The sequence below is a fragment of the Myzus persicae genome, unplaced genomic scaffold (assembly GCF_001856785.1).
Source record: "Myzus persicae strain clone G006 unplaced genomic scaffold, MPER_G0061.0, whole genome shotgun sequence".
NCBI lineage: Eukaryota > Metazoa > Arthropoda > Insecta > Hemiptera > Aphididae > Myzus > Myzus persicae.
The window spans coordinates 6,770-27,743 of NW_019100770.1; the positions used below are offsets into that span (position 1 = coordinate 6,770).

Here is a 20,974-nt window from a genome sequence, read left to right on the forward strand (position 1 = left end):
CACTAATTGCGCGTACTACGGACCGTGTATTAGCACTGAGTGCTAGTTACGGGCCGCAGAGGAGCAGGTAGAGCGAATACTTCCCCGTGTCGCCATATGGGCCACCAGCACCGGGTCCGTGGACCCGTACCTATTCGATTCGGGTCGGCTTGCGCCTTAGGGACCCCTCATCACACTTAGGTGGAGTGCTTTACTATCTTAGCGCTTGTCCCACAACCACCACGTTTCAGCAGAGGCATGCACCTCAACCATAGAAGGGCATCGTGTCCGAAACGGCATGCCGGTTCGGCGTACGATGGGGCTCCCTTCACCCGTGGTACCGACTAGGTTTTTAGTTGACGGCGGTGGGTCAACCCGAGGTATTTCTACCTCTTCACTATTTTGGCTTCCCAGGTCGGCTAGTGATCGGCCTTGTTGGTGTTGGTCACCACCCCCCATTTCAGGACCGGGTAGTCCTATCCTTTTAGTCGCCTCTTACGATCAAGTTGGATAATACTGTTGCTGCAATTCTTGTCCCCAGACAACAGGGATTGTTCTCTACCGGTTGATGTTGCCTTTCTTTTCGGTTCGCTTTCTCAGTTGTTCCCTTGACCAGCATCTTCTTTTTCAGAGATTGTTTCTTTTGCAAACAGCGAGAAGGCATCAAATATCCTTCTTGTTTTGGTAAGAGTTCTGGGTTCGCATGGCCACTGTTCTCCTTCATTAATTATTGCTATTTTCAATTTTTCCCTTTGTTGAGTCCACCTTTGACAGGTAAATAATGAATGTTCGGCATCGTCAACCCCCATTCCGCATGCGCAGTCCGGTGAGTCTTTTAGTTTCAAAGAATGTAATTTTGCCGCAAAATTCCCGTGTCCTGATAGATACTGTGTCACGTAGTAGTTTAGGTATAGGGGCGTTTCCAGTCTTAGCTTTATGTCTGGTAAAATTCGTCTTGTCCAGGCTCCTTTCTTAGAATTATTCCACCTTTCTTGCCAGTTCTGTATTATGGTTTCCTTTAGTTCCTCCAAAGCTTCAGTGGATATGTTGCCGATTCTGTGTTCTTGTCTTGTCCCCTCCCATAGTATCTGTAGATCTAAAGGTAGTAATCCAGTGATTACTTGCAGAGCATCTGTGGAAGTCGATCTATAAGCACCTGATACTGCTATTAGTGGTGTTCTCTGTCCTCTCATGATCTTTATTCTAGTTGATGTACACCAATCCTCCATCCAGATGCAGGCTGCATATGATATCCTTGGTATGTATATTGTTTTGTACAGTATGAGTGAGGTCTCAAATTTGAGTCCCCAATCTGCTCCTATTATTCCTCTCAACCTACTGAATTCCGTCGTGTTCTTTTCCGTTATGCTCATCACCTGGGATTTGTATTTCATTTTTTGGTCTATAATGATACCCAGGTATTTGACTTTCTCTACTGTTTTTATTCGTCCTTCTCCGAATTGGATGTAGAAACCAGGTGTCAGTTGTCCTTTTAGAACCACTCCCATGGTTTTTGTCATAGAGAATTTCAAGCCATATCTTTCTGCCCATGTTATGAGGTTCCCTATGTGTTCTTCCGTTCTTGAAACCAATTGCGTTCTTGTTTCTCCTGCTATTAGAGCCACGATGTCATCAGCATACGCAACTCTGTGTGTGTAGTCTTCTCTTTGGTCTGCTAGTACCTGGTTCACGGTTATATTCCATAATGAAGGACCAAATCCTGACCCTTGTGGACATCCTTTGGTAAGTGTGGTCTCTACTTTGATGTTGCCTAGGCTGATCCTTGCTGTTCTATTGCGTAGGTAGCTTTTTGTGATTGTTATTGTTGCTTCAGATGCCCCCAATTGTTGCATATCTTGTATTAAGGGTTCCCATTTGACATTATCAAATGCTCCACTTATATCTAAGAAGATTCCCATAACATATTTTTCGTTCCTGCTTTTAACCCATTCTTCAACCTCTTTTATGGCTGATAATGTAGATCTTCCTTTTTTAAATCCGTGTTGTCCTCCTGCCATGCTCTCTGTTATTTCTTCATTCAGTCTTGTGCATACCAGGTGTTCTAGCGCCTTGCCTATTACTGGTAGAAGACTAACCGGTCTAAACGATTTTGGGTCCTCACGTAATTTATCCTTTCCTTTGAGTATCGTGACTACATCAGCGTTTCTCCAGATTTTTGGAAAATATCCGTACTTTAGTAGGTCATCGAAGAGACCGGTTATATGATGGTTCAGTATTGGCCACGCTTTCCTTAATATACTGGCGTTTATTCCGTCTTCCCCTGGTGCTTTTCTGGTTGACATTCTCCATATAGCATTCTTAACCTCAATGTTATTTGTTGCTTTGTAATCCGCAAACTCTCTGAGTGGCGGTTCGTCCTCTTCAGCTGTTGTGTTTTCCGATGGTATGAGTGTATCAAGTAAGTACCTCAATGTCTCCTTTAAGGATTTAGTGTATTCTCCGTCTGGTTTTTTCAGTACTGAAGGGGCTTCTCTGTTAGTGGAGCCTTTCTTTATCCATCGGAAGCATTTACCCCAGATGTTTTCATTAATATCTCCAGCGAATCGTCTCCATGATTGTTTCTTTTCTTGCCTTAGAATCTTGACATACTTATTTCTTTCTGCATTGTATTCAGCCCTCATCTGTTGTTTGATTAGATTATCTCCTTTGATCCTCCTGTATGCTGATTTCATTTTCTTCCTTTGGTTTACTAATTCGTCTGTCCACCACGGTGGTTCGATTTTCTTCTTTGTTTTTTGCCTTGGTATAGCCTTGTCACTAGCTTTGGTCAATGCTTGCATAATGAAATCTGTTCTGTTCTCTAGATTGTGCTCCCAGGTGTCAATATTAGATATTTGTGCTGTTAGTTCCCTGATAAACTCCTCCCAATCTGCCTTATTGGTAGTGTATCTTTTCATGGTCGTTAGATTTGAGTATGTGCCTCCTTTTCCTAATTCAAAGTATATCAATCTGTGATCGCTTGTTATTATTCCTTCTAAGACTTTCCAGTTAGATATTTCATTATAGATATCTGGTGTAAACAGGGTTATATCTATGTTGTTTTCTCCTCTGGGTCCTGAGAAGGTGAATGGCTGGTCCTTTTGATTGATCAGGGTCAATTGTTCACTTTCAATAAAGTCCTCCACCAGCTCTCCTTTATTATTTGTCGTTTTACTATCCCACTTCTCAGAGAAGGCATTTACGTCTCCTCCAATTATAGTACGTGGTCCACACTTTTGTTTTATATTCCTCAGGATTTCAATCATCTGTCCTATAGGTGACTTGTATTTGAAGTACGCTGAGATTAGATTAATATCAGCCTCATCTCCAATTTTAACCGTTGCAACTGCAAAATTATCACAAGTCAGGTCGTTTCTTGCTACTACTGTGATTGCTGGGTTGAAAATCACGATTGCCGCTCCGTGTAGAATATTGTATCCTCCTACTTGTTGTTTTCCTGGTGACAGGATAATTCTGAAAGGTGCAACTTCCAGGCCTGTCAATTTTTGGTATCTGGTGTATGGTTCCTGCAATAATGCTATGTCTATACCCTCTCCTTGTGCATACTCCAGTAGATCTTCATTGGCAGTTGCTGTTCTTGCCATATTAATTTGTGCTATCTTTAATTTGTAATCCCTCTTTTTGGTACCCCCCCCCCCCATTTTCTGCTGTGGAATCATTCTTCATCACTGCTGTTTATAATCCGTCCTTTTAACAACCCTATTTATGGCTGCTAATCTTGCCCTGCAGTTGCGATCCATTGCCTCATGATCTTCCCCACAATTTGCGCATTTCGGATGGTCGCTTTTCGTATTACAGACTTCCTTCTTGTGCCCTTGCTCTCCACAATATGAACAAACCACCTTATTGTTGCGACAGTCTATTTGTCTGTGCCCGAATTTACAGCAGGCGAAGCATTGCGTGACATCGGAATGCTCCTGAACCCGGCATTTATCCAGTCCAATGTACACCCTCCCCATTTTTAAAATTTTTCCTAGTGTTTGGGGTGAAACCTCACAGACCCACCAGACTGTCGGTCCGTCTCTTGGACCTCTTTTGAACAGCGGTGATAGCCCAATTTCTCCTTCGTTGTCCTGAAGGTCCGGGTTCTGCGCCTTGATCATTTCTTTGATTTCCTCTACTGACAGGTCCCTATCTACCCCGAGTAGCAATTTCAGTGCAATGAATGTGTAAGTACAATGTAAACGACGCATTGGCACGGTGCGAATGTCGGTTCAATTTCAGTTCAGTGCACAGTGTTTTTAGTCAAAATGAATACCGAATTTTTACATGGGTTGCACCGTGCCCTAAGAGTGCTAGTGTCGGTTCACCCACCGCGCAACATACTGTTTCATAACCGTTAAATGGATGATATTATAACCGTGCACACACAGATAACTGTTCAGTGCTATAACCGTGTATACACAGGATTTTGTACGGTGTTATAACCGTGTATACACGGAATTTTGTACGGTGTTATGACCGTGTATACACGACATTTTGTATGGTGTTATAACCATGCAAATATAAAAAAGTTGATTAAAAAATCGGAAAAATTTAGATAATTTATTATTTTAATCAAACATTTACTCAATGTTTTTTAAATAGATCTATATAAAAATAATTAGTACAATTATTGTACAAATTCAAAATTTTGGAAATTTTTAAGAATAAAATTAATTAATAATTATATTATGTATTACACAAAAATGAATGCTTTTTACATATAAGCTGAGGCATTGACATAATCAAAAACGAAACATTGGAAGTTTGGCAAAACTGCAATTGGAATAATATGCCTCTCTCTAATAGGCCTAGAGATATAAAGCACAACATAAAAAAGTGGAACTATATCCCTGAATTAAAAAAGTGAAGAAGTAGGTAACACATAATTCTTAATTCTTTATTCTGTGGTTATAATACTTATTTGAACGATAATAGGACATTAAATATTTGAACACCTTATCACTTTATCACCAATGCCACTTATTAGTGATATAGGTATGCAGGAAAGACCCAACTATCATTTATAAAACATTCAAACATAATATTATGATTGACTGCCCCATAGACACCAAAGAACACAAATCTTTTAAGAACTTCACTTCTCTACAGCTATCCTTTAATGAAGCAAACTACATAGTAGGTAGTTCATTTATTATTTTATATAATATTATAGTTTTCTTAAAAATTGAATAAATCCACTTTTTAAGAAAACTATATAGAATATAGATGTAGAAGCCTAATTTGTAAACAAAAAAAGTATTACATAAGAAAACAGTAATTTACAATGTAAAAATTTTATTAATAAGAATATAAATCATTCATCAAATTATATTATGATGTTTAATAACATATTTAATAGAATAGTAAATCATTACAATTTTTAAATTAATAATAATTATTCCAATAAATAATTACTTTAATTTGAACTTATTTAAAAAAAACTAGCTAATCATTGAAAATATTTAAAAAAAAATGTATATATAAGCCATAAACATATAAATAAATTATTAATATGTTAAATTAATTGTTTAATTTAATAAGTCATTAATATATTGCAGTCTATGATATATTATAAGCATTTATCAAAGTACAATATGAATGTAAATAATATTAGTGGGTAATATTATACATTTAAGTATTAAAATGTTGGAATTTCATAAAAATTATAATTGATATCTGAATATACTTAATGCATAATTATAACCAAAGCATGCTATAATAAAAATTGCAATTTTTAATTTCATGTACAATTAATTTCACCAAACAAGTGTAATTAATAATGTTCAAACATATTGTAATAACAATATATAATTCATTCTGCATAGTACAGTCTGTATATAAACAATTAAATACATTATAATATAATATGTTAAAGTTATATAATTTATAATGATTGTTTAGACAAATTATCTGTATTGTCAACACCAGTTTTAGTTTTACTAGATGGAGCATGCCGTATATAATTGTCAGTGATGCTGTGGAATCTTTGCTCTTGTAATGGAGTTGTTATAAATCCAGATAACGATTCTGAAAAAATTTTTACAATTATATAATATATTTTCTCATTTTATATATTTTAATATAGCATACCATAGATTACTTCATACAGCTTCAAATCAATAAATTTACGTTTAGTTTTGCCCTTGTAACTAAATATACTAAGTAGTTTATAATCAAAACAACAATTTATTATTTCTCTTATAGCTGTACTGAATGATGTATGATATCCATGCTTCATAAAGAGAAATGATTTCTACAATTGTAATTCAATAAAATATGTCTTATGATTTAAATGAATTATATAACATGTCACACACAATTAAATTTCATAATCATTTTAATATATTTTATACTTAATAAAGAAATAAAGAACTTACTAATTCTTCTTTGTAGTTTATATGATCATTGTTTTGCTCAGACAGATACTTTTCTACAATATCTAGTTCTTCAATACACTTAACAGGCATAATATCAATGAAGGCTGAGGGCAAGGCAGGCAATGGCACTGCCTGACTTCTAGTCCTTACATCAGACTTCATCAAAACTTGCAATTTGTAATCTAAATTTTCAATGGATTTACATAGCTTAACATTTGAGTTGTTCAACATGGTAAGCTGTATCATCATCTGTTTGTTGATTGACTTATTACATTTCTCATTCTTGTCAATTAAACATTTTAGATCCAATACACTTTTGCAACAACAGTTTTCTAAAAGATAATTATACAAAATATTAATGATTAAAATATTATGAATACACAAACTACCCTCCAAATACCATTTAAATCTTTGGTTTGTGAGAGATCAGCAGTGCATGTATCCATATCTTGGTTCATCAAAAAATCGTCATCAGTGGCATCCATGATAAAATCAGTCAACTGATTCACACCATCTTCAAAAATATTGTTTTGATTTATACTAGATATTGGTGGTGTACTTTGTAAAGGAACTTCTAAAAATAAAAACAAAAGATAGGTAGAAAAAACTTTTCACAAATAGGGATTTTTAAATAAGTGTAATGTAGGCTGTGCGTGGATATTGTGACTAGTTTTAAACCATCAGCAGTAGCCAAGGTACCTCATCAAAATTCAGAATGGATGAGTAATAAAGTCCACATTTGTCTCACCTTTACAATACACTATGTTTTATTTTATTAATTACGGCATAAAACAAGTCACAAATTATACGCACAAAACTACCTATGAATTATAAAAACAATCACATTATTTAAAAAATGTATGTATATAGATATGATATAAGATTGATTGTTATTATATATAGCCATTATTATATTTTAGTTAGGTATCTATATAAATTACATTGGCAGAAATTAATTAATAATTGTATAATATTATTTCTAGTCTAAATTTAAAATAATTAAATTATATACTTCAAATAATTGGTACCTGTTATCAAATTGGAATCAATGCAGTTATTATTATTACTAATAGTATCATAATCATCTCTTGAATCTATATAAAATAAATATGGACAAATAAGAACTGCTGTAATATCTATATAATTGAATATAAATTCAAACATAATAGTTATATTATCTTACAACTTATAAACATACTTTTAATTCCATCAACTTGGGGTGTGCTATTTGATGTGCTTATTTCTGAATCATTATTACAATTATTGTTATTAGAGTTGACAGTAAAACTTGTAGCTAATTAATAAGAAAAAATTATAAGCTAGGTATACAAATTAGATATACATTTAAAAAAATATATAAATTAATATTCAATAAATATACTTTTAATCTTATACTGTTTTGGTGTACTGTTAGCACTAATTTCATTTGTAGACTGCAAATGATCTTGTTGCTTAGTGAAGTTTTCAATCATGTCTGGACTTGTACGAGCAATAACATCATCAATTACTGGACACAAAGCTATGATCATTTATGAAATAATATTAAAACAATAGTTAATTTTTCAACAAAAATTTATATTAATATGTAACATAACATTATATTGAATAGAATATAAAGCATAAATATTTAATAAATATATTATAATCATACTTGATATTATTTCATTGACCTTTGTCAAGCAAATTTTTTTCGTACCATTTGAAGCCACTATTTAAACCAAAAATAAATAAATAAATACATTTAACAAACATATTTTTTATAATAAAAATCAATAACAAATTACTAGATGAATTAATTGGGTTTTTTGGATGTTTAATGTTATTTGATTTTAAAAACTCTTTTTCTAACGATTTTGAACAATTTGCAGCTTTTCTCCTCTTTTTGGATTGTATATCTACCTGAACATTATCATTTTCATCTGATAATTCTTGTTCTGACCAAGCCTTCAAGACGTTTTTTGCTTGCTGTGATTTTTCTATTAAAAATAAAAATAATAATCATACACAATTATAACATGTTTAAATTGATAAATACATACTAAACGGTCCTGCCACAATTGACACTGCGTAGTTTGCACCATCTTCCATGTTAGGGGTTATACATTTATTAATCATTGCTTCGATTTGTGAAGCAGTAAAATAATTAGTTTTTTTGTCCGTTTGGCAGTATGGAAACCAACATCTTAAATTATTAGTTGAAATCCAGAGATGAGGCACATGTTGAACCTCATTGGTAGTTGTAAAAATAACCACATACCATTCCCTATAGAATAACATTTATAGGTAGGTAATTGATAGAATGTTATTATTATACTAAATACTAGATATATTATATTAAATAAAAACTAAATGCTAAAAATTATTTTTCTGGTTAGGTAATATGATAAAAAATAAATTATTGCAAATGCAATAAAGGCATAATAATAAAATTTTTTTCACTATTGGTCATAGGAAAATGTATCATTTTTTCTTCAATATCAGTTAGATTCCATGATTGAAGATGACTAAGCTGTGAAACACAGTGTATATTTAATAAGTGTGATGAACAAGGTTCACTAAAAACTTCAGTAACTTTTTCATACTTCCGTCCAATAATTAATATACTTTTATCAAATTTGGAAGTTACAAAGTTTTCTATCAGCAATAAATCGCCAGTTTTCATTTTGACACAATTATTTGCCTTATTCAACTTTAAAACAAAATTTTCCGTTTTCCATCCAGCAAATTGAGGGTAACATCCATCTTGAGTAATTGGTCGATAGTCAAATTCTTTTTGCATTTTAATAGGTCCTATGTATATTTTGATTTCTTCTAAATTTGATAGACATTTTTTATCTTCAGCATAACGGCGTACTAACTGCTGCAAAGGCTTAACACCATTATTGATTTTTTTTTTTAATGGTTGCATGAAGCTTTCAAATGGAAAGGCTGAAAAATTATTAAGAGGTCCGTATTTTTTTACATCATCTGCTAAATGCAAAATAATATGAACATTGTGTGACATATATGATCTTCCATAGATATGGGCAAACAATGCAACAAAATTATGTATTAAAGACTTGGCATAGTCAATATACTCTTCTGAAATATTAATGGTTGATAAAATTCTCATAGCAATACATAATTTCAAGAAATGATCATAAACTTCTTTGTCAACAATATCAAGAAGAACAACTATACCAGTATAAAGAAGAAGTTGGCGTAACTCTGTTGCTTTCCAACGGCTAGCATCTCGAAAAGGATGTTTTCGGCTGTTAATATTAGGTGCTCGTTGAAACTCTTCCGGTACATACTGTCCTAAATCATTCAATCTATCATCTAACACTGAAATTAAATTTTGAGGAAGAGTCAACTTGTGCCGTTTTATTCCACCATTCCAAAACACCAGTAACTTTTTCATAATACCAATACATACACAGTGCATATAATCAAAAGGTATGTTATTTACCAGATCAAATTTAGGTATATTGGCAAGTAATGTATGGCCAGAATGAAATTCCTTATCAGAGTAAGATTTAAAATTGTCATGTGTCCTTAAAGGGGAATTTAAATTTGGAAAATAAACTCGGTTATTTTCATATTCACCTGTTATCTGACATCTTACACAAGACTTTTTACCGGTATGTCCTTTAACATTCAATACATATGATTTTGCCGGAACATCACATATTATTGCTTTTAATATTACTTTCACACGTGTATTATTAAAAACTATATCATTGTTAACAATATCATTAATTTCATTTACAAAATCTTCCAAGAATTCATTTGAATCTTCTGGTTTAGGTTTACCATAATAACACCCAATTATAAAAACTTTAATATTATTTAATGCTAAATTGGAAAAATATCCAAGTATAGGCCATAACTGACTTGGTGGATTTTTTGAAATTGGCAGGCCATCTATTCCAACCATTAATTCTAATGTACATGGTAGCTTATAATTAAGCTTCATCATGTGTTCAATTTCTTCACGAATACCAAAGTGATGATAAATTCCACCCTTGATTTGTTTTACTATTGTAGTGGTTGGTGTTTTCAATAAAGTTCGGGCATCTTTAGGTAAATGATTTAATTGAGGAAAGTTAGATAAAGTTAATAACAAATCATTTAAAGCTGAGTGAGTAACACTGTGACGGATAGCCCAACTTGCAATTGAAACCTCGAGACTTTCATTTGACTGCAATGGTGAATCTTCATCAGAGGCATCCACACTAGAAATACTAGATTCATAAGAGGTTTCCGTCGATGAATTTGTATTGTTACCAAGTAATTCATTATTTTCATTTTGTAATGAAGTATTTTTCAAATTTATAGTTTCATCATTATGTACTGGTACAATATTAGTTGTATTTAAGGGCAATGCATTATCTTCTTCATTTTCACTACTCGATGAAAATAGTCCTGCAATAGAAAGAGCCGCTCGTTTTCTACGACGGTATCTAGTAGCTTTAGACCTATATATTTTATACATAATACTATTAGAAGCCACATTATCTCTGTTATTTTAATAAAATTTTACAATATTGGGTACCAATCTGAACAGAAATGAGTGTTTCTCATTCAGATTTAATATTATGCTAAACTATAATATAATACAAAGTAATTAAATTTAAAATGTATAATTGGTTGTTATAAAACTACTTTAAAGTTTGAAATATTGTTATTATTTAAAAGTGTTAAGTAACAATTATTATATAATTATGAAAATGTTAAAAAACTATTAGTATCTATATGACTATATGTACATATATAAGAAATATATCTAATATATTGTGTATTGAACTCCTAAATACACAAATCAATGAGGTGTTACAATTTATTAGGAAAAACTGATTTTATATTTAAAAATTAATATTTCAATTAATATTCATGTTAAAGTTTAATATTGATTAACGCCAATGATATATAAAATATAATATATAAATTCCAATGTTAAAACTAAGACTCCCACATGTTCATTATACGTAGTTCATACCGAGGGGTAAACACCTTGGGGATAATCAGTGTACAAGGTGATGGTAATCATAGGGGTAATCATTGGTAATCATAGGTAATCATAGGTAATCGTTGTAGTGAATCATGGGTAATCATAGGTATAATCATTGAAATCAGTAATCTGGTGTACAAAACTTCTGTCAGGTATTTACCCCTAGGTTCATACTATGTTGAACATGGTGCTAAATGCATAGTAAAATAATGAAAATACTAATAATAACATGTTAATATTGCAATATTATGGGTAGTTTTATTAAATTTATCATATTAGAAAAGTATACTAAATACATCGAGGGTAAACACAATAGACTAGAAAAATATGTATTGGACACTTTGGCGAGTGTTCAGCGTTCACCGTGTGTTAATTAATTAAATATTAACAGTCAATGTTAAGTGAGTTAAATGCTCGCTATGTGTACTAGACATATCTGTATGGCATTGATTATTATAAATTAAAGGTGTAAGCAAATACTATAATATAAGATATTATTAATTAGTATATTAAGTAACAATACATTTTATAAAGTAGGTACCCATGCCATGTGATAGGTGTACTTACATATTGCAGATTATTTGGCGTCGAATGTCGGTGATCGGTGGATAGTGGTATTTAATAGTTTAACACAGAATTTAAGACATTATTCAGAACTCAGAAGTATAATAATTGTCGCACTAAGCACTTTCAATTATAATTTATATAACAATTAATTTGTTTTAGGTTATGTGCATAAACAATGATAAATTGATAAACACATGTATATAATATTAATTATACTATGCGGTCGGTAATATGCTAACCTGCGCAAGCGCATTCAAGCGATGCTCAGTGTATATTATATTTTAAATAACCGTGTTTACACCGTGTTCAAGAACATTCTGTGAACTAAACCACGATGTTAAAACACGTTCACCGAACTGTTTGATTTCCATGGGTGCATTTGCAAATTCACAGCACCGTTTAATGTCGGTAACGCCGACGCTGAACCGTGTATATTATCTTTAGAATAACTGTGTATACACCGTGTTCATAAACATACAGTGAATTCACCCACGATGTTAAAACACTCTCACTGAACCATTATTATATATAATTTCCATCGGTTCATTTGCACATTCACAGCACCGTTCAATGTCGGTATACCTAACCGACGTTGAACTGTGTATATTATGTTTAGAATAACCGTGATTACACCGTGTTCACAAACATTCTGTGAACTAACCCACGATGTTGAAATACGTTCATCAAACCGTTTTATTTCCATCGGTGCATTTTCACATTCACAGCACCATTCAATGTCGGAAACACCGACCATAAACCATAATTTAATTTTGAGTTAAAAAACTTAACTAAAACACGGTTCACACACAGTGAATAAACCGTTGAAAATACACAGTTAAAAGAAACCGACGCTAAACGCTGAAAATGCTACTCGGGTAATTGTCTTTTTTATAGGTTATAGTATATTTTTCATTGTAACAGCCCTGTGAGGGGGCAAGTCGGGGAGATTGGCCCTGTCTTCCCCCATAACTTTGTGTACATTTATTTAAATAAACGATGGCGGCCGGGAGGAAGTAATGCGAAAGTGGTTCCCTCCCGGTCGTCGATTAAACCGAAAAAAAAAAAAAAAAAAGGTTAGGTTAGGTTAGGTTAGACTTCTATACGGGGAACAATGGGACTTTTAGATAATACGCCACCTTGTTTGAATTCTGATGAATGGACAGCTATCAAGGAGTTCTGTAACATTTTACGACCTTTTGAAGAAGCTACTAGAGCAGTGAGTGGAGATCAATACATGACTGCTTCATTAGTTATAGTTATTCCTCAAGGGTTGAAAAATGTCTGCGAACAAATGAAAAATGAAAATTATTCTCTCAGAACTTTAGGTTTAGTCAATAATTTATTGAATGGTATGAGAGACCGCCAAAGCTGGGGAGATATTGAAAATAGTAAGACCTTAAAAATATGTACATTCCTTGATCCACGATTCAAAATCATACCATTCAACCACAATGAAAACATGATAAATTCAGTAAAGAGTGATATAGTAGAGCGTACAGCACAGATTATTTCGAAATCCAGATCAGAATCTACATCGATTGAAGATGAACCACAGACTTCTATCCAGCCATCTGACACATTGACGCCTGAAGTAAAGCGATTTTCAATTTGGGAATCAATCGATAAATGTGTTTCCCAAATGCAGCCTTCAACTGGAACATCAACTTCAAGGGCTATAGTAGAGGTGCAACGTTATTTAGAAGAACCAGTATTAAAAAGAAACTGTGATCCACTAAAATGGTGGCAAGATCACAAGTATAATTACCCATTTTTAAATGTTTTGGCCAGGAAGACGTTATGTTGTCTAGGATCGTCTGTTCCATGCGAGCGGGTATTTTCTAAAGCAGGCCTTTTAATATCTGATCGCCGTTGTTGCTTAAACACAAAAAAAGCAGAAATTTTGTTGTTTTTAAATCAAAATGCATAATTCATTTATCAAATTAACTTACAGACAATAATATAATAATATAATAGTATAATAATATAATAATATAATAATGGAAAATAAAAATGTTTTTTTTAAATAGTGCAATAAATGTTAAAAAAAAACTTAAAATACTCATAGTTACAACATAGTAATAAAAATTAAATAGCTGTTATTTAATTTTTAACATTTATTGCACTATTTAAAAAAAACATTTTTATTTTCCATTATTATATTTTAAATGCAGGTATCAGTGTTAATTTTCATAATTATAAATATGTAACTCATGTTTCTGAAGAACAGTTTATTGTTGTAACCTTTATGTAACAGTTAAAATCACTAGTACAATACTTAAATTGTATAATTGACAATGTTCATACTATGACAATTTTATTAAAACAAAAATAAAATAGTAAAATACTAACATGGGCTGCAGTAGCTATTCTTCAAGTCTTCAAATCACAAGTAACAGTTGTACTCATGACAAATTAGCAACTACAATATTGTTTTATTAATTATTTTTAATATTTTTATCATGGTTGTATAAACATAAACATAGATAAGTAGGTACTAGGTAGAATCGTGATAAAGTAAATTTACTTTATCATTGGTAGAATGTTCAACGTTCATGTGATTATGAGAATAAGTTTGCATAAGGTTAGTCATTACATTAAGGCTAGTCCGCGGTTAGCATTCAAAAGCAATCAATTTCTGATATTATAATAAAATAAATGTTGATAAAATGATAACTAGATAATTAATTCTGATAAGAGTGAAGTGTCATGAACTTTTATAATATTATCTAATATCTATGCAAAAGTAGCAGTTAATTAAGTAGCAGTGAGTAGCAGTTTCAAAAAGTAGCAATATCTTGAGATGGTATAACATAACAGTAGCACTATATCAGTGATTTTGCACTGGTGATTTCAAAACTGTGACCAACTAGCAACTACTATATTATGAAACAGAAGTTAATATCTATAATACCTATAACGCTATAACATATTTTTACAGAAAGTAGCAGTAGCAGTTTTCCAATGTGACCAACTACTAAAAATTAAAAAGTAGCAGTCACTGTTATTTTCATACTGGAGTAGCAGACTGTGATTGCTACTTTGTGATCACCAGTGAAAAATCACTGCTACTGTTATTTTATGCCATCACTAGTATTTTGTAACTGGAAATAACTGGATTCTAGAAAAGTACTTCTGAAAATATTCACCTTTCTCAAATTTCCTTGCGATAAACTATACATTTACCCGAGTATATTTATCCTATGTTTGTCGGGTGAGAATGATTAATCAGTCATCTCATCCGCAAACGGACGGCAACAACTACTTTTCCCATTCTTGTTTAGCCTTAGAGGCGTCGAGACATGTCATTTGTATATTATATATGTAGAAAAAATTTACGAAGTTGGGTAACTTTTAACAATATAGCTATGGCTAAAAGCCATTCAAAAATGCACATTTAGTCAACAATTTTCAAAATGGATCAATGTTCAGAATGCCTTATGTCCATTATTTATAACATTTTTAAAAGCTTATAATTCATTAATTTAGATGATTGAGATGAAAAATGAATTATAACAATTATAAAAATTTATTCAATTATTTTGTGTGCTTTTCTTGAAATAAATATTTCTGCTTTATAATAACTATATAAGGTAAAATTAATTTGGTGTGTACACCGTAAATATTTTTATGTAAGCGGAAATTTGGTGGACAATGAGTGTGTAATCACCGTATTGTATCACGCGGTAAATCGGAGTGCTTTAAAGGAGACATTCCCGCTTGAAACATTTTAGTTAGGTACCGTGGAAGAGCTGTGAACAAATAAATACATACTTACTACCTTTTACAAAAATTCTATTATCTTATAAGTTATAAGTTTTGAATAAACTTAGCCCTTAAAGACCTTAAAAATATTTTAACCAATCCATCACTTGAAATCACCCCTGAAAAATGCAAGTCCGTCATCTTTACCAGGCGAAGATACGCCGACCATACAAACACTTTTTTAGACGAATACACCATTCCCTTTGCCCCTAATGTCACCTACCTCGGCCTCACCCTGGATCCTAAACTTCGTTGGCAACCTCATCTATTATCTCTTTCTGCCTTTACCTCCCGTTGGTCTAATTTTCTCAAGTCTGTTTCTAACACGTGGTAGGGTTTTCATCCCAAATGTCTATTATCCATATATAGGTCAATAATTCGCTCCAAACTGGATTACAGCTGTTTCCTTTTCGGTTCGGCCTCTTTCACCAATTGGAATAAAATAAACTAATAAGCTTCAAATTGCATGTCTTAGAACAATTATGGGTTACGTTAGATCCACCCCTGGACCAGCTATTGAAGTTGAGTCCACTTGCCCCCTTTTTAACATCAGATGCCGATGGCTGGCTGGAAAATTTATCCTCAAATCACTAGCCCAATCCAATCAATTTATATTCAATACTTACTATTCTCTTTCCTTAAATTGGAGATATACACCAAAATCAATGCTGGTTCTCTCAATCGCAGCTAACTCTCTTTCCAATTTTCATCAATATATTATTAAATCAAACAAACCTCAAATCTACGAGCAGTCTTATGAATCCCTCCTATTCACTCCTCTTGTTCACATTGATGGTCAATTCACTGATCTGTCTTCTCACCAGCTTAAACAAATGTGGTCGATAATATCCTTTCCAATCACCTCAATCTTCTGTTTCCTAACAAATCGTCAAAACCAGACTTAGATCAACTATGTCACAAAATCGACTTGAAGACCTTATGTTGATTTCCTGTGAGACTGATGTTGTTATTAACACTGAAAATGTCATTAACAATTTTGCAAGAAGATCATCCATTTTAACTAAATCATTAATGTATCGGTAGGTATTAATTTCTATGACTTTTTATATAAAATAAATTTAGTGATGGAAATATTTATAACTGAGTATTGTGTCCTTTAAGTAATATAATAAATACTAATAATATATATTTTTGTATAGTTTTATTTACTATGAGTCATGACAAGTGAAATCATTTAATATATTATATAATATTAAGTATAGTTTTACTGCTCATTTGAAGTATAAATATTTTTAAAGTCAATATGATACTAATGGAAAAAAAAAATAATAGTATTTATATTTTATGTATATACAAATAGAGTAATATAGAGTGATAAAATAAATTGCATACAAGTTGTGACACAGAATGACAAAATTAAATAATTTATATTAAAAAAAGTAATTTTTGTAAAATAATTAGTGGTTGTGACTTATAAAGGATTACTAATATTGGGTGGGGTGGGTGGTAAAATTTTAATAGGGTGGTTGTTGACCAGACCATTCAAAATGTGGTTCGGCGCCACTGAACACATGGGAGGAGTAGACCTATTGGATAGCTTGTTAGGACGACAGAAAATTAAAATAAGAAGTCGTAAATGGTATTTTCTATCATTTACTTGATGTGACTGTTGTCAATTCATGGCTGTTACATAAGCGAATAATTGCTCAAAAAAATAAAACTAGAGGCAACGTTGAAAAACCTATGACATTAGCTGCGTTTAAAGAAGATTTAGCAATATCTTTGTGCAAAGTTGGTCAGTCAACTTTCACTAGAGGAAGGCCATCAAATACCATAGAGAATGCACTAATACAAAAATCCAAGAAGCCGAATGCTTCGAAACCACCAAATCAAGATATACGCATGGATCGCATTGATCACTGGCCGATCGATGCACCAACGAGGAGTCGTTGTAAAATGCCAGGTTGCAAGGGATATACATGGCAAGAGTGTGAAAAATGTCAAGTTGGATTATGTACTGGAAAGGGAAAAACTTGCTTTAAAAAATATCATACTACCTAATAATATTGAGTAATTTAACTATGTAATAATTTAAATGTGTATAAATTTGACAAATTTTAGGTATATCTATTATAATATGACAACATTTTAGAAAAATTAAAGTTTTCAAAATTTCAAAATTGTATTAATAAACTTGTAAAAACATGTAATATGTTAACACATTTTAAATATAATAAATGAAAAAAAAAAGTTTTTATTTTTCTTAGTTACAAATGCATAATGTTGCTCTATAGCAGTAGTACTCAACCGGGGTGACATGTCACCTTAGGGTGACGTGGACCTAGCTTAGGGGTGACGCAGAATTTTAACAAGAAAAGAAAAAATTTAAAAAATAAATTTTTCGATAATAGTAAAATTATAATAATAATAATAATAAAATTTCGAAAACAATCATATTATTTCTTATAATACATATATTATACACCTATACCACCACTGTCATGTACATAACATACCTCAAAGTTCGTATCTTTAAAATAGTTTGTATTATTTATATTTAATCTTTTGGTCCGATAAACACGTGTATCTAGTAATAACTAATAAGTAATTTGTCGTGCGATAACGCTGCGATACCGCTACATACGTCTTAACGACTCAATATTAACCGGCCATCAGTCAGTATTCTACAGTCGCTGTGTAATGTTATCGCTCGTTGTGTATTTTACATTTTGTTATTACTTATTAATAATAACATTTTAACGTTAGTATTTTTTCGTATTCGTTAGCTGACAAGTACAATTACCTACAAGTCTACAAGTAAGAACTAAATTTTAAAAAAATATGAGCATTATTATTAGCAAATTATAGTATGCATAATATAATATAATAATAATAATAATAATAATAATAATATTTTTACTGTAGCATGGATAGATTTATTAATCGGAAAAGAAAATATGACAATGATGAGAATACGGAAATCAGTGACACTACATTACCATCAACTTCTGAGACGTTAAAACAGAGTGGAGGTAAGTGTCGGTATTACAATGAATCATATATGGATATAGGTTTTACATGGTGTGGTCCAAAAGATGAACCTATTCCCGAGTGTATTGTATGTGGGATAATGTTGACCAACGAATCGATGGTGCCCAGCAAATTGAAACGCCATTTTATTAAACAACATTCTCACTTGAAGAATAAAGACGTTCATTATTTCAGAAAACTTCTCAGTGATCAAAAAAAAGAAGCAACCAAATTTACAAAAAAGATCAAAGTGTCCGAGAGGGCTCTCGAAGCAAGTTTTGTTGTTTCACAAATGATCGCCAACAACATGAAAGGGCATACTATTGGAGAAAAACTAATTAAACCTGCTTGTAAGGAAATGGTGCGAATAATGATTGGAAATGAAGCGGCTCTTGAAATCGATAAGATACCTATGTCAAATGATACTGTTTCTCGTCGCATCTGTTGTATGTCGACAGATATTAAAGAGCTCGTTATAGAAAAGATAAAAAAACTCTCGGTTCACGCTTCAAGTCGATGACTCAACTAGTAGCGACGGAAAATGCTACATGATAGGATTCGTTCGTTTTGTCGACGATAATGCTATTGTAAGCCAGTTTTTGTGTCTGAAAGAGTTTAAAAAAAATACTAGAGGTAAAGACATTTTCAACACAATTGATTATTTTTTTGAAAATAATGGAATATCGTGGAGTGACTGTGTTGGAATTTGCACAGACGGAGCTCCAAGTATGACTGGGAGTATCAAGGGATTTATTACACTGGCTAAAATAAAAAATCTATTAATCGTTAAGACCCACTGTTTCATCCACAGAGAAGTGCTGATGACAAAAACATTGGGTAGTGAACTCAATTCCGTTCGTATGGCCAACTACATTAAAGGAAAGCCCCTAAAAAGTAGAATTTTTGCCGAAATTTGTGAATCAATGGATGCTGATTTCACAAATTTGTTGTACCATACCGAAGTGAGGTGGTTATCCAGAGGAAAGGTTCTGTTACGTCTCTATGAATTGAAAGAGGAACTTTTGCTATTTTTCATGGAAGAGGAGAACAATGAATTTACATGTTATTTGGAAGACCACGACTGGATATCAAAATTCGCATACTTGGCTGATATTTTTCAATATCTTAACCAGGTTAATTCTAGTTTTCAAGGACCATCAGAAAATATTTTAACTTCCACCGACAAAATTTCAGCCTTTCAAGAAAAAATGTCAGTGTGGTGTGCAAACTTGGATAAAGGGAATACAACTATGTTTCCACTGTTTACGGGCCAGGAAAACTCCAGTCCTACCGTTCTAAAAATCATACGAAGTCACTTACAGACTTTACAAATGTCTATGAAACATTATTTTCCAGACTTAAACGTTGAACACTACGACTGGATTCGGAACCCTTTTACTTCCATGATACAAACAGATGACTGTGAGGTACAACAGGAAGCAGTGGAATTGAAGAACGACCGAACGCTTCTAGTTAAGTTTAATGAGGTCACGCTAGACAGCTTTTGGGTGGCTCTTAACAATGAATACCCTCGATTATCGAAAAAGGCTATTAAAGTGCTCCTTCAGTTTTCTACGTCTTGGTTATGTGAGCATGGCTTTAGTGCACTAACAAATTGTTAAGAACCCATGGCTATTATACAGTTTATTTCGATACATCTATATGTTAATAAACATATAGAAGTATTTCTTTATAATCAAAATGCAGAGTGTGTGTCGTACGACGCTGCTACCGTGGGAACCGCTGAATAAGGGTTTTTGATGTGACACGGGGCACCGTCTCGACGACACACAGGGGGTCAGTCAGTCGTAGTTAGAACCGAGCATTATACATAACGTATGTTTAGCAAGAGCATTTTACATTTATTTTACAATTAGTCGTAATATAACCAGTGTTTGTTTCACAATATACAGCTATACTTAAATCGTTTTTTTACTAACAATTTAATAAAATACATTCATTATTTTAATATTAAATTGGTGCGTACGTTTATTTGGTGTTGTGCGTAAAAACCATAACANTTTTAAAATATTTTCACTCATAATTTATAATTTATAGTTAAAATATTTTCAGAAAATATAATTATATAACATTAAAATGTTTTAATGACGTTTTATGAATTTTTTTGTCAAAACTATATTTTTTAGTTATATTTTAAAAATATATTCTAAATTAGTTTTAAAATATTTTCCTTTATGATAATATGCTATATATAGGTATTTAATATACATTTAATCTAACAAATTTCATTTTATTTTTATCGTGTTTAATAAATTATATATATACTTTTACAAAATAAATA

General features: G+C 32.2%; 2 protein-coding genes across 2 annotated transcripts; both read left to right on the top strand.

Moving 5' to 3' along the window:
• The first annotated feature begins 18,568 nt into the window (after positions 1-18,568).
• Positions 18,569-19,192, top strand: LOC111042883 (zinc finger BED domain-containing protein 5-like). The gene has a single exon (XM_022327601.1). It carries the CDS (start codon positions 18,569-18,571, stop codon positions 19,190-19,192), a length of 624 nt encoding a protein of 207 aa, XP_022183293.1.
• A 28-nt stretch (positions 19,193-19,220) lies between these two features.
• Positions 19,221-20,294, top strand: LOC111042884 (zinc finger BED domain-containing protein 5-like). Its single transcript, XM_022327602.1, has one exon. The coding sequence runs from the start codon at positions 19,221-19,223 to the stop codon at positions 20,292-20,294; it is 1,074 nt and encodes a 357-aa protein (XP_022183294.1).
• Positions 20,295-20,974: the final 680 nt, after the last annotated feature.